This window comes from Eptatretus burgeri, chromosome 11 (genome assembly GCF_056783735.1).
Source record: "Eptatretus burgeri isolate ZD-2024b chromosome 11, Ebu_testis_v1, whole genome shotgun sequence".
Lineage (NCBI taxonomy): Eukaryota > Metazoa > Chordata > Myxini > Myxiniformes > Myxinidae > Eptatretus > Eptatretus burgeri.
This window is the reverse complement of record NC_140971.1, coordinates 7298213-7312978: the sequence shown is the minus strand read 5'-3', so window position 1 is coordinate 7312978 and position 14766 is coordinate 7298213. Positions and strand designations below refer to the sequence as shown.

The 14766-nt window shown below is 40.4% G+C and overlaps 1 protein-coding gene across 3 annotated transcripts in view; it reads left to right on the top strand.

Annotated features, from left to right (window-relative positions):
• Positions 1 to 14766, top strand: part of MFN2 (mitofusin 2) — an 86736-nt gene that overhangs the window by 45992 nt on the left and 25978 nt on the right. For all 3 annotated transcript variants that reach the window (XM_085845059.1, XM_085845060.1, XM_085845061.1), the window contains one exon: positions 101 to 297. In XM_085845059.1, coding sequence (XP_085701185.1) covers positions 101 to 297 — 197 coding nt within the window. The remainder of the gene's footprint in view (positions 1 to 100; positions 298 to 14766) is intronic.

Here is a 14766-nt window from a genome sequence, read left to right as displayed (position 1 = left end):
TCCATTGCAGTGACCCTGTGGTGCTTGCTTATACATTTTACAGCCTTGTGATGCTCGTTCCTCTAAACGTGTGTTGTATTTGTCGTTTCCACATCCGCAGGTGTGGAAAGCTGTTGGTTGGCGAGTTGTGGCACTTTCTTTCGGCCTGTATGGCCTGCTGTATGTGTATGAACGCTTGACGTGGACAAACCGTGCAAAGGAACGTGCGTTTAAACGGCAGTTTGTCGCTTATGCTGCCGAGAAGCTCCAAATGGTCGTGAGCTTTACCAGCTCAAACTGCAGCCACCAAGTGCAGCAGTGAGTCGAGTAATCACACCGGCTTATCGTACCACCTGTGCATGAAGCTGTCTCAAAGCAAGGTGCAAGTGCAGTGTTTACTTGGAGAGAGATTCAAGACAGACAGTACTAATACAGATATACCTTAATTAAGAATTAAATATTTGATCTGAATGGTGGATTTATAGATTAACATTCATCGATGCAACTTGCATCAACCCAGGAAAGAGCATTCCTATCATAGTACGATAGAAACTATAAAGTACTACAGTTTAAATATTGTAGCATTACTGTAGTACATTTTGTAGTTATATTATAGTAACTATAAAGTACTACACTATAGTTTGTACTGTAGTACAATTGTATGCCACGAGTTATACACTGGAAAATTGAATTTCCTTTCTACGACAGTACACTCCATGTAAAGTGCAACACACTTCACCACAATACAACTGCAGATCACTAAAGTACCACTGTAGTTGTACTTTACAAACTGCATTACTACTATAGTCTATCTTCACCTCACAACAGTATCACTGCAGTTTCACTTGCCATACTACAGTATTCCTTTTTTGAACCACCTGAAACCTGCCAGTACAACCACCAATTTTCAACTCTTTCTGTCCAGTGGTTTACGAGTACGTCGACGGCAAACCCACAAACTGAATTGTATATACTAGAATGTAAGATCCATCACTTCCAGAGAAAATAAAATAACAATTAACTTTCACCCTTTAAAAATCGTGCAAATAAATTATTAAATTTAAATATCAGCTGCTTTTTTTTTTTGTTGTTGTCCTTTTCTCACCTGTGTTGCAAGTAGAGCGACCTGCTTTGTGATTCTTTAAAAGGCGGTGTAGAATCGGAAATGCTGTTTGATAGGGTGATCTGAATAAAATGGAAATGTTGAATTTAAAAAAGTATTAAACAAGCTGGTAGGCGACATGGGTGGTCGCGACATAATTGCATACTAGTCATACAGTTTTTGACGAATCAGGCTGAAATTTTTTGACCAAGAGGTTGATTATAGTGCGCATAAAAGCCTGGAAGCCCATTTTTGATTTTCGAAAAAGTTAATTTTTTTGGATTTTTCTAAAATTTCAAAGTCCCGTTGCAAGGCAACGGTGGTGTCCATAGCAACGGTGCTCAAAAGCATAGAACTAGATCCTACCTGTCAAGTTTCATCAAAATCGGTTGACTCCTCTGGCCTCCAGAGCTGTCCATTACATACAAACAAACAAACAAAAAAAATGATGGTAAATAGACACTCTATTTTTGAAGGACTACCATTTGAAAAATAAAACCTAAATCAAAAATCGGCTCGAGTAAAATTTTCTAAATATCTCAAAGTGTTTAATTCCGAAGTCTCGTTTCTCCACATTCAAAACTGTAGGACAAGTATTGAAAATACCGTTTGGATTCTTAAAACGCGGTTTTTCGGCCGCTGCATAGCAACGGGTGGTTGCTTAGCAACAAAACTCAAATGCGCACACTCCCAGCTCATACGGCACCTGTTCGCCAAGTTTCATCGAAATCGGTTTGCTGGTTTGTGCTGTGGAGCCTCACGTTGCGCGCGCGCACACACACACACACACACACACACACACACACACACACACACACACACACACACACACACACACACACACACACACACGGAAAACCCGACAATAAGGGTACTCTAGCGACCACTCAATATAGCTATTCTTTAATCGATATGAGGAACGGGATTGAATCTCTCTCTATCGAATGCAGCCTGTGGCTGCTGGTTGCATCATTGGTTGGGACGTGGCTATGCCGCTGATGTAGTGTCCCCCTTACTAGTACACTGGTGCTTATTTTGCCGACCTCGGAAGGATGACAGGCTGAGTCAACCTCCTGGTGTATTTTAATTCAGCGGCCAACGGGGCTTGAACTCAGGACCCCAGGATCCCAAGCCGCCACCCCAACCACTAAGCCAACACCAGACAGGATTGAATAAGACTCACCATAATTATAAGTGAAGAATAAGATGGAGGAGGAGTTTTTGTTTGAATGTAAATTGACACCAGCCCATCTATCCTCACTTTACACAACTATATCATTACTGTTTAAAACCGGCCCATCTATCCTCACCTTACTCAACGATATCATTACTGTTTGAAACCGGCCCATCTATCCTCACTTTACACAACTATATCATTACTGTTTAAAACCGGCCCATCTATCCTCACCTTACTCAACGATATCAATACTGTTTAAAACCGGCCCATCTATCCTCACCTTACTCAACGATATCAATACTGTTTAAAACCGGCCCATCTATCCTCACCTTACTCAACGATATCATTACTGTTTGAAACCGGCCCATCTATCCTCACCTTACTCAACGATATCATTACTGTTTAAAACCGGCCCATCTATCCTCACCTTACTCAACGATATCAATACTGTTTAAAACCGGCCCATCTATCCTCACCTTACTCAACGATATCATTACTGTTTGAAACCGGCCCATCTATCCTCACTTTACACAACAATATCATTACTGTTTGAAACCGGCCCATCTATCCTCACTTTACACAACTATATCATTACTGTTTGAAACCGGCCCATCTATCCTCACCTTACTCAACGATATCATTACTGTTTAAAACCGGCCCATCTATCCTCACCTTACACAACTATATCATTACTGTTTAAAACCGGCCCATCTATCCTCACCTTACTCAACGATATCAATACTGTTTAAAACCGGCCCATCTATCCTCACCTTACTCAACGATATCATTACTGTTTGAAACCGGCCCATCTATCCTCACTTTACACAACTATATCATTACTGTTTAAAACCGGCCCATCTATCCTCACCTTACACAACTATATCATTACTGTTTGAAACCGGCCCATCTATCCTCACCTTACACAACTATATCATTACTGTTTAAAACCGGCCCATCTATCCTCACCTTACACAACTTTATCATTACTGTTTAAAACCGGCCCATCTATCCTCACCTTACTCAACGATATCATTACTGTTTGAAACCGGCCCATCTATCCTCACTTTACACAACTATATCATTACTGTTTAAAACCGGCCCATCTATCCTCACCTTACTCAACGATATCAATACTGTTTAAAACCGGCCCATCTATCCTCACCTTACACAACTATATCATTACTGTTTGAAACCGGCCCATCTATCCTCACCTTACTCAACGATATCATTACTGTTTAAAACCGGCCCATCTATCCTCACCTTACTCAACGATATCATTACTGTTTGAAACCGGCCCATCTATCCTCACTTTACACAACTATATCATTACTGTTTGAAGCCGGCCCATCTATCCTCACCTTACTCAACGATATCATTACTGTTTGAAACCGGCCCATCTATCCTCACTTTACACAACTATATCATTACTGTTTGAAACCGGCCCATCTATCCTCACTTTACACAACTATATCATTACTGTTTGAAACCGGCCCATCTATCCTCACCTTACTCAACGATATCATTACTGTTTAAAACCGGCCCATCTATCCTCACCTTACACAACTATATCATTACTGTTTAAAACCGGCCCATCTATCCTCACCTTACTCAACGATATCAATACTGTTTAAAACCGGCCCATCTATCCTCACCTTACTCAACGATATCATTACTGTTTAAAACCGGCCCATCTATCCTCACTTTACACAACTATATCATTACTGTTTAAAACCGGCCCATCTATCCTCACCTTACACAACTATATCATTACTGTTTGAAACCGGCCCATCTATCCTCACCTTACACAACTATATCATTACTGTTTAAAACCGGCCCATCTATCTGCACCTTACACAACTATATCATTACTGTTTAAAACCGGCCCATCTATCCTCACCTTACTCAACGATATCATTACTGTTTAAAAGCGGCCCATCTATCCTCACCTTACACAACTATATCATTACTGTTTAAAACCGGCCCATCTATCCTCACCTTACTCAACTATATCATTACTGTTTAAAACCGCCCATCTATCCTCACCTTACACAACTATATCATTACTGTTTGAAACCGCCCATCTATCCTCACCTTACTCAACGATATCATTACTGTTTGAAACCGGCCCATCTATCCTCACTTTACACAACTATATCATTACTGTTTAAAACCGCCCATCTATCCTCACCTTACTCAACGATATCAATACTGTTTAAAACCGCCCATCTATCCTCACCTTACACAACTATATCATTACTGTTTAAAACCGGCCCATCTATCCTCACCTTACTCAACGATATCATTACTGTTTGAAACCGCCCATCTATCCTCACCTTTACACAACTATATCATTACTGTTTAAAACCGCCCATCTATCCTCACCTTACTCAACGATATCATTACTGTTTAAAACCGCCCATCTATCCTCACCTTACTCAACGATATCAATTACTGTTTAAAACCGCCCATCTATCCTCACCTTACTCAACGATATCATTACTGTTTGCCCATCTATCCTCACCTTACACATTACTGTTTAAAACCGCCCATCTATCCTCATCTATATCATTACTGTTTAAAACCGCCCATCTATCCTCACCTTACTCAACGATATCAATATTTACGGCCCATCTATCCTCACCTTACACAACTATATCATTACTGTTTGAAACCGGCCCATCTATCCTCACCTTACTCAACGATATCATTACTGTTTGAAACCGGCCCATCTATCCTCACTTTACACAACTATATCATTACTGTTTAAAACCGGCCCATCTATCCTCACCTTACTCAACGATATCAATACTGTTTAAAACCGGCCCATCTATCCTCACCTTACTCAACGATATCAATACTGTTTAAAACCGGCCCATCTATCCTCACCTTACTCAACGATATCATTACTGTTTGAAGCCGGCCCATCTATCCTCACCTTACTCAACGATATCATTACTGTTTAAAACCGGCCCATCTATCCTCACCTTACACAACTATATCATTACTGTTTAAAACCGGCCCATCTATCCTCACCTTAGTCAACGATATCAATACTGTTTAAAACCGGCCCATCTATCCTCACCTTACACAACTATATCATTACTGTTTGAAACCGGCCCATCTATCCTCACCTTACACAACTATATCATTACTGTTTAAAACCGGCCCATCTATCCTCACCTTACACAACGATATCATTACTGTTTGAAACCGGCCCATCTATCCTCACCTTACACAACTATATCATTACTGTTTGAAACCGGCCCATCTATCCTCACCTTACTCAACGATATCATTACTGTTTGAAACCGGCCCATCTATCCTCACTTTACACAACTATATCATTACTGTTTAAAACCGGCCCATCTATCCTCACCTTACTCAACGATATCAATACTGTTTAAAACCGGCCCATCTATCCTCACCTTACTCAACGATATCAATACTGTTTAAAACCGGCCCATCTATCCTCACCTTACTCAACGATATCATTACTGTTTGAAACCGGCCCATCTATCCTCACTTTACACAACTATATCATTACTGTTTGAAGCCGGCCCATCTATCCTCACCTTACTCAACGATATCATTACTGTTTAAAACCGGCCCATCTATCCTCACCTTACACAACTATATCATTACTGTTTAAAACCGGCCCATCTATCCTCACCTTACTCAACGATATCAATACTGTTTAAAACCGGCCCATCTATCCTCACCTTACACAACTATATCATTACTGTTTGAAACCGGCCCATCTATCCTCACCTTACACAACTATATCATTACTGTTTAAAACCGGCCCATCTATCCTCACCTTACACAACGATATCATTACTGTTTGAAACCGGCCCATCTATCCTCACCTTACACAACTATATCATTACTGTTTGAAACCGGCCCATCTATCCTCACCTTACACAACTATATCATTACTGTTTAAAACCGGCCCATCTATCCTCACCTTACACAACTATATCATTACTGTTTGAATCCGGCCCATCTATCCTCTCCTTTCACAACTATATCATCACTGTTTTTTACCGGCTCATCTATACTCACCTTACACAACTATATCATTACTGTTTGAAGACGGCCCGTCGATGCTCACTTTTCACAACTATATCATTACTGTTTAAAACCGGCCCATCTATCCTCACCTTGCACAACTATATCATTACTGTTTGAAACCGGCCCATCTATCCTCACCTTACACAACTATATCATTACTGTTTAAAACCGGCCCATCTATCCTCACCTTACACAACGATATCATTACTGTTTGAAACCGCCCATCTATCCTCACTTTACACAACTATATCATTACTGTTTAAAACCGCCCATCTATCCTCACTTTACACAACTATATCATTACTGTTTAAAACCGGCCCATCTATCCTCACCTTACACAACTATATCATTACTGTTTAAAACCGGCCCATCTATCCTCACCTTACTCAACGATATCATTACTGTTTAAAACCGGCCCATCGATCCTCACCTTACACAACTATATCATTACTGTTTGAAACCGGCCCATCGATCCTCACCTTACACAACTATATCATTACTGTTTAAAACCGGCTCATCTATCCTCACCTTACTCAACTATATCATTACTGTTTAAAACCGGCTCATCGATCCTCACCTTATACAACTATATCATTACTGTTTGAAACCGGCCCATCTATCCTCACCTTACACAACTATATCATTACTGTTTAAAACCGGCCCATCTATCCTCACCTTACTCAACGATATCAATACTGTTTAAAACCGGCCCATCTATCCTCACCTTACTCAACGATATCATTACTGTTTAAAACCGGCCCATCTATCCTCACCTTACACAACTATATCATTACTGTTTAAAACCGGCCCATCTATCCTCACCTTACACAACTATATCATTACTGTTTGAAACCGGCCCATCTATCCTCACCTTACACAACTATATCATTACTGTTTAAAACCGGCCCATCTATCCTCACCTTACACAACTTTATCATTACTGTTTAAAACCGGCCCATCTATCCTCACCTTACTCAACGATATCATTACTGTTTGAAACCGGCCCATCTATCCTCACTTTACACAACTATATCATTACTGTTTAAAACCGGCCCATCTATCCTCACCTTACTCAACGATATCAATACTGTTTAAAACCGGCCCATCTATCCTCACCTTACACAACTATATCATTACTGTTTGAAACCGGCCCATCTATCCTCACATTACTCAACGAAATCATTACTGTTTGAAACCGCCCATCTATCCTCACTTTACACAACTATATCATTACTGTTTAAAACCGCCCATCTATCCTCACCTTACTCAACGATATCAATACTGTTTAAAACCGGCCCATCTATCCTCACCTTACTCAACGATATCAATACTGTTTAAAACCGGCCCATCTATCCTCACCTTACTCAACGATATCATTACTGTTTGAAACCGGCCCATCTATCCTCACTTTACACAACTATATCATTACTGTTTGAAGCCGGCCCATCTATCCTCACCTTACTCAACGATATCATTACTGTTTAAAACCGGCCCATCTATCCTCACCTTACACAACTATATCATTACTGTTTAAAACTGGCCCATCTATCCTCACCTTACTCAACGATATCAATACTGTTTAAAACCGGCCCATCTATCCTCACCTTACTCAACGATATCATTACTGTTTGAAACCGGCCCATCTATCCTCACTTTACACAACTATATCATTACTGTTTAAAACCGGCCCATCTATCCTCACCTTACACAACTATATCATTACTGTTTGAAACCGGCCCATCTATCCTCACCTTACACAACTATATCATTACTGTTTAAAACCGGCCCATCTATCCTCACCTTACACAACGATATCATTACTGTTTGAAACCGGCCCATCTATCCTCACTTTACACAACTATATCATTACTGTTTAAAACCGGCCCATCTATCCTCACCTTACACAACGATATCATTACTGTTTGAAACCGGCCCATCTATCCTCACCTTACACAACTATATCATTACTGTTTGAAACCGGCCCATCTATCCTCACCTTACACAACTATATCATTACTGTTTAAAACCGGCCCATCTATCCTCACCTTACACAACTATATCATTACTGTTTGAAACCGGCCCATCGATCCTCACTTTACACAACTATATCATTACTGTTTAAAACCGGCCCATCTATCCTCACCTTACACAACTATATCATTACTGTTTAAAACCGGCCCATCTATCCTCACCTTACACAACGATATCATTACTGTTTGAAACCGGCCCATCTATCCTCACTTTACACAACTATATCATTACTGTTTAAAACCGGCCCATCTATCCTCACCTTACACAACTATATCATTACTGTTTAAAACCGGCCCATCTATCCTCACCTTACTCAACGATATCATTACTGTTTAAAACCGGCCCATCGATCCTCACCTTACACAACTATATCATTACTGTTTGAAACCGGCCCATCGATCCTCACCTTACACAACTATATCATTACTGTTTAAAACCGGCTCATCTATCCTCACCTTACTCAACTATATCATTACTGTTTAAAACCGGCTCATCGATCCTCACCTTATACAACTATATCATTACTGTTTGAAACCGGCCCATCTATCCTCACCTTACACAACTATATCATTACTGTTTAAAACCGGCCCATCTATCCTCACCTTACTCAACGATATCAATACTGTTTAAAACCGGCCCATCTATCCTCACCTTACTCAACGATATCATTACTGTTTGAAACCGGCCCATCTATCCTCACTTTACACAACTATATCATTACTGTTTAAAACCGGCCCATCTATCCTCACCTTACACAACTATATCATTACTGTTTGAAACCGGCCCATCTATCCTCACCTTACACAACTATATCATTACTGTTTAAAACCGGCCCATCTATCCTCACCTTACACAACTTTATCATTACTGTTTAAAACCGGCCCATCTATCCTCACCTTACTCAACGATATCATTACTGTTTGAAACCGGCCCATCTATCCTCACTTTACACAACTATATCATTACTGTTTAAAACCGGCCCATCTATCCTCACCTTACTCAACGATATCAATACTGTTTAAAACCGGCCCATCTATCCTCACCTTACACAACTATATCATTACTGTTTGAAACCGGCCCATCTATCCTCACCTTACTCAACGATATCATTACTGTTTGAAACCGGCCCATCTATCCTCACTTTACACAACTATATCATTACTGTTTAAAACCGGCCCATCTATCCTCACCTTACTCAACGATATCAATACTGTTTAAAACCGGCCCATCTATCCTCACCTTACTCAACGATATCAATCCTGTTTAAAACCGGCCCATCTATCCTCACCTTACACAACTATATCATTACTGTTTAAAACCGGCCCATCTATCCTCACCTTACTCAACGATATCAATACTGTTTAAAACCGGCCCATCTATCCTCACCTTACTCAACGATATCATTACTGTTTGAAACCGGCCCATCTATCCTCACTTTACACAACTATATCATTACTGTTTAAAACCGGCCCATCTATCCTCACCTTACACAACTATATCATTACTGTTTGAAACCGGCCCATCTATCCTCACCTTACACAACTATATCATTACTGTTTAAAACCGGCCCATCTATCCTCACCTTACACAACGATATCATTACTGTTTGAAACCGGCCCATCTATCCTCACTTTACACAACTATATCATTACTGTTTAAAACCGGCCCATCTATCCTCACCTTACACAACGATATCATTACTGTTTGAAACCGGCCCATCTATCCTCACCTTACACAACTATATCATTACTGTTTGAAACCGGCCCATCTATCCTCACCTTACACAACTATATCATTACTGTTTAAAACCGGCCCATCTATCCTCACCTTACACAACTATATCATTACTGTTTGAAACCGGCCCATCGATCCTCACTTTACACAACTATATCATTACTGTTTAAAACCGGCCCATCTATCCTCACCTTGCACAACTATATCATTACTGTTTGAAACCGGCCCATCTATCCTCACCTTACACAACTATATCATTACTGTTTAAAACCGGCCCATCTATCCTCACCTTACACAACGATATCATTACTGTTTGAAACCGGCCCATCTATCCTCACTTTACACAACTATATCATTACTGTTTAAAACCGGCCCATCTATCCTCACCTTACACAACTATATCATTACTGTTTAAAACCGGCCCATCTATCCTCACCTTACTCAACGATATCATTACTGTTTAAAACCGGCCCATCGATCCTCACCTTACACAACTATATCATTACTGTTTGAAACCGGCCCATCGATCCTCACCTTACACAACTATATCATTACTGTTTAAAACCGGCTCATCTATCCTCACCTTACTCAACTATATCATTACTGTTTAAAACCGGCTCATCGATCCTCACCTTATACAACTATATCATTACTGTTTGAAACCGGCCCATCGATCCTCACCTTATACAACTATATCATTACTGTTTAAAACCGGCCCATCTATCCTCACCTTACACAACGATATCATTACTGTTTGAAACCGGCCCATCTATCCTCACTTTACACAACTATATCATTACTGTTTAAAACCGGCCCATCTATCCTCACCTTACTCAACGATATCATTACTGTTTAAAACCGGCCCATCGATCCTCACCTTACACAACTATATCATTACTGTTTGAAACCGGCCCATCGATCCTCACCTTACACAACTATATCATTACTGTTTAAAACCGGCTCATCTATCCTCACCTTACTCAACTATATCATTACTGTTTAAAACCGGCTCATCGATCCTCACCTTATACAACTATATCATTACTGTTTAAAACCGGCCCATCGATCCTCACCTTATACAACTATATCATTACTGTTTAAAACCGGCTCATCTATCCTCACCTTACACAACTATATCATTACTGTTTAAAACCGGCTCATCTATCCTCACCTTACTCAACGATATCATTACTGTTTGAAACCGGCCCATCTATCCTCACCTTACACAACTATATCATTACTGTTTGAAACCGGCCCATCTATCCTCACCTTACTCAACGATATCATTACTGTTTAAAACCGGCCCATCTATCCTCACCTTACACAACTATATCATTACTGTTTAAAACCGGCCCATCTATCCTCACCTTACTCAACGATATCAATACTGTTTAAAACCGGCCCATCTATCCTCACCTTACACAACTATATCATTACTGTTTAAAACCGGCCCATCGATCCTCACCTTACTCAACGATATCATTACTGTTTGAAACCGGCCCATCTATCCTCACTTTACACAACTATATCATTACTGTTTAAAACCGGCCCATCTATCCTCACCTTACTCAACGATATCAATACTGTTTAAAACCGGCCCATCTATCCTCACCTTACTCAACGATATCATTACTGTTTGAAACCGGCCCATCGATCCTCACCTTACACAACTATATCATTACTGTTTAAAACCGGCCCATCTATCCTCACCTTACTCAACGATATCATTACTGTTTAAAACCGGCCCATCGATCCTCACCTTACACAACTATATCATTACTGTTTGAAACCGGCCCATCGATCCTCACCTTACACAACTATATCATTACTGTTTAAAACCGGCTCATCTATCCTCACCTTACTCAACTATATCATTACTGTTTAAAACCGGCTCATCTATCCTCACCTTACACAACTATATCATTACTGTTTAAAACCGGCTCATCGATCCTCACCTTACACAACTATATCATTACTGTTTGAAACCGGCCCATCGATCCTCACCTTATACAACTATATCATTACTGTTTAAAACCGGCTCATCTATCCTCACCTTACACAACTATATCATTACTGTTTAAAACCGGCTCATCTATCCTCACCTTACTCAACGATATCATTACTGTTTGAAACCGGCCCATCTATCCTCACCTTACACAATTATATCATTACTGTTTGAAACCGGCCCATCTATCCTCACCTTACACAACTATATCATTACTGTTTGAAACTGGCCCATCTATCCTCACCTTACACAACTATATCATTACTGTTTAAAACCGGCCCATCGATCCTCACCTTACACAACTATATCATTACTGTTTGAAACCGGCCCATCTATCCTCACCTTACACAACTATATCATTACTGTTTGAAACCGGCCATTCTATCCTCACCTTACACAACTATATCATTACTGTTTGAAACCGGCCCATCTATCCTCACCTTACTCAACGATATCATTACTGTTTGAAACCGGCCCATCTATCCTCACCTTACACAACTATATCATTACTGTTTAAAACCGGCCCATCGATCCTCACCTTACACAACTATATCATTACTGTTTAAAACCGGCCCATCTATCCTCACCTTACACAACTATATCATTACTGTTTAAAACCGGCCCATCTATCCTCACCTTACTCAACGATATCATTACTGTTTGAAACCGGCCCATCTATCCTCACCTTACACAACTATATCATTACTGTTTGAAACCGGCCCATCTATCCTCACCTTACACAACTATATCATTACTGTTTGAAACCGGCCCATCTATCCTCACCTTACACAACTATATCATTACTGTTTAAAACCGGCCCATCGATCCTCACCTTACACAACTATATCATTACTGTTTAAAACTGGCCCATCTATCCTCACCTTACACAACTATATAATTACTGTTTGAAACCGGCCCATCTATCCTCACCTTACTCAACGATATCATTACTGTTTGAAACCGGCCCATCTATCCTCACCTTACACAACTATATCATTACTGTTTGAAACCGGCCCATCTATCCTCACCTTACTCAACGATATCATTACTGTTTGAAACCGGCCCATCTACCCTCACCTTACACAACTATATCATTACTGTTTAAAACCGGCCATTCTATCCTCACCTGACACAACTTTATCATTACTGTTTAAAACCGGCCCATCTATCCTCACCTTACACAACTTTATCATTACTGTTTAAAACCGGCCCATCTATCCTCACCTTATACAACTTTATCATTACTGTTTAAAACCGGCCCATCTATCCTCACCTTACACAACTTTATCATTACTGTTTAAAACCGGCCCATCTATCCTCACCTGACACAACTTTATCATTACTCTTTAAAACCGGCCCATCTATCCTCACCTTACACAACTATATCATTACTGTTTGAAACCGGCCATTCTATCCTCACCTTACTCAATGACATCATACTGTTTGAACCCGGCTCATCTATCCTCACTTTACACAACTATATCACACTGTTTGTAGATTGGGCTTGATTAGTGCTATCACTGATAGGACAATTGTTGAAGGTGGAACGGACAGACGCAGGCGTGCCGAGACCGAGCTCCTTTTATGTAATAGATACTCTGGGATGATACTAGCGTCAACTGTCAATTGCAGTAACTACAAAAAAATGTACAAAACAAGGCATAAAGCCACACTAGGTAAGGGGGCTAAGGGAAGGTTAGATAAAGATAGGGATAAAGCAAAACTAAATGTAAGAAAGAAAAATAACGAATTCATCCAAGACACAGGAAGTAGCAGAAGTTAGGTGAAATACGATGTGGGCTCAAAGTTGGAAGAAGTAGGAATTAACATTCCTCTGAAAGCTGGGTAGATCATTGGATAATGGGAAGCATGTTACAGGTAGTGAAGTCCAAAGCGAGACAGCACGAGCAATAAAACTATTTGCATAGCCTTTTCTTCTGCATTTTGGATCAACTATAGTGCATGGGTGTGCACAGAATGGCAAACCAAGTCTTGTGTCCAAATACTCGTAAACGAGGAACCAAGTTGGAAAGTCCAGCATAACATTTGCCATGAAAATATCTGCAGAACAAAGGAAGCGTGGCAACTGACCTACGGTCAAAGAGCTGTTGTAGAGTTGAACTCATCTCCGCACCAACTAGGTTTCTGGAGCCTATCAAGTAAAGATAAGTGGCAGGCTGGTGCTACAGCCCAGATGTGGCAACAATACTCCATGAGGGGACTATAGTTGTCTTGTACAGGTACAAGACAGCATCAGTAGGTAAATACCTCTGCGCTCGAGAAAGCCAACCAACTCGCTTGGAAGCATTCTTCGCAATACCAGAAATGTACTTATCCCAACGAAGGTTACAGATGTCCAGACCAAGAAGCTGAAGCTCAGATGATTCTGTAAAGGTTGAAAACTCCGTGTGCACAGATGGGAAAGACCTGCTTCTAGAGCGAGACATGGACAACAATTTAGTTTTCTTTACATTGAAAGTTACCAACCAGTCATGCCTCCGCTTCAACACATTCTCTAAATCATTGTCCAGAGAAATTCAAACCTCTTCTAAGTAGTGTTGAGTGAATCGGCAAATGTACAGTAAAGTGAGGAGTCATCAGTATACGTGGCTCGCTGAGACAGAACATGGGACCAAGGAGAGAGCCCTGTGAAACACCAGAATTGAT